General features: G+C 43.8%; 1 protein-coding gene across 1 annotated transcript in view; it reads right to left on the reverse strand.

Moving 5' to 3' along the window:
• LOC107300082 (phosphatidylinositol 4-kinase alpha) overlaps positions 1–779 on the reverse strand; it is a 12,979-nt gene extending 12,200 nt beyond the window's left edge. The window contains exon 1 of the mRNA XM_015829425.1: positions 624–779. Within this exon, the coding sequence (XP_015684911.1) occupies positions 624–686 (63 nt within the window). The 5' untranslated portion in view covers positions 687–779. The remainder of the gene's footprint in view (positions 1–623) is intronic.
• Between the last annotated feature and the right edge of the window lie 730 nt (positions 780–1,509).

A 1,509-nucleotide genomic window follows, 5' to 3' on the forward strand; every position in this document is an offset into this window, starting at 1 on the left:
GAATAGAATAGAGCAGAATAGAATAGAATAGAGCAGAATAGAACAGAGCTGGAAGGGACCTTGGAGGTCTTCTAGTCCAGCTCCCTGCTCAAGCAGGAGACCCTGGCCTAGACCATTCCAGACAAGTGGCTGTCCCCTCTCTTCTTAAAAACCTCCAGTGATGGAAAACCCACAACTTCTGGAGGCAAGCTGTTCCACTAGTTAATTGTCCTCACTGTTAGGAACTTTCTCCTTAATTCCAGCTTGCTTCTCTCCTTAAGTAGTTTCCATCTGTTGCTTCTTGTCCTGCCTTCCTTCAAGTGCTTTGGAGAACAGGTTGACCCCCTCCTCTTTGTGGCAGCCCCTCAAATAACGAAATATTACTGTCGTGTCACCCCTAGTCATCTCTAAACTAGGCATACACCATTCCAGCAACCGTTCCTCATCTGTTTTAGCCTCCAGTCCCCTAAATCATCTGTGTTGCTCTTCTCTGCACTCTTTCCAGAGTCTCAACATCTTTTTTGACCTCGTAGAGACCAAAACTGAAGTTGGGAAAAATGCAGAGGGCTCACTGAGGAGCCCAGGATCTACAGAACTTTAGCACAAAGAGGTTCTAAGATCCTTCCAGTAAACGTCTTACTTACTGGAGGGAAAGATCGAAGCACTTTCACCCCATACTGAGCGGTCAAAGGATGAGGAGGGTACATGCTGGAGAAATACGAGAGGCCTGTCGGTGGGTCGGTAGGGGTCCAGCACAGGATGTGGCTCAGCTCCGGAGCATCGGCATCGATGGTATGCCAAGTAACAAGATACTGAAAAGAGAGGGGGAAATACACACACATACACACACGTGAACCCCAATGCTAGCAGAAGGATGAATCTCAATAAATTGTCCAGACTGTGGGATAATAAACTGGGAAATCTAACTGGGAAATGAAGGATTTTTTCCCTTCCCCCACCCCTTGATCAGAACAAGTCTAGACAAAAATTTGTCTCCCACATCCATGAACCGAAGTTCATATTTGGAGCTTGAGAAATGGGTTGGGTTTTTTTGCGGTTTTGTGAGTTGCGGTTCGGATGCTTAGAAAGGAGGCAGTCCTGATGTGATCTTAGAGAGGAAAGTTTGATTATTATTGTGTTTAAAATTCCTGAGAGAAGCTGTTTTTTTATATTTCTTTTCCTGGTTTTTTTCTCTTCTGTTATTTTTTCTCTCTCCCCCCCCCCTTTTCGGTTTCCTTTTTTCCCTTTCTTTTCTCTTTCACGTTTACCGTACCTTTTTCTCGGAATGTACGTCTTATTACCTATGTAAAAATCTTTCAATCTAAACTATAAAAAAAAGGGAAATGTTTCCCATGGGGGCTGTATAAAGTCATAAAGTTTCTTGTTCATCCGGATATCTTGAAATCCTGGGGCAGATTTAACAAGTGAGCCATATATTCTGATTTACAAGCCGCAATGAGTGGTCCCACCCACTGTGGTTAACTGAAGTCAAACCAAACCGATCATTTTATCTCTGGAAACAATTCCCAG

Source organism: Protobothrops mucrosquamatus, unplaced genomic scaffold (assembly GCF_001527695.2).
Source record: "Protobothrops mucrosquamatus isolate PMUCROS unplaced genomic scaffold, P.Mucros_1.0 scaffold6086, whole genome shotgun sequence".
Taxonomy (NCBI): Eukaryota; Metazoa; Chordata; class Lepidosauria; order Squamata; family Viperidae; genus Protobothrops; species Protobothrops mucrosquamatus.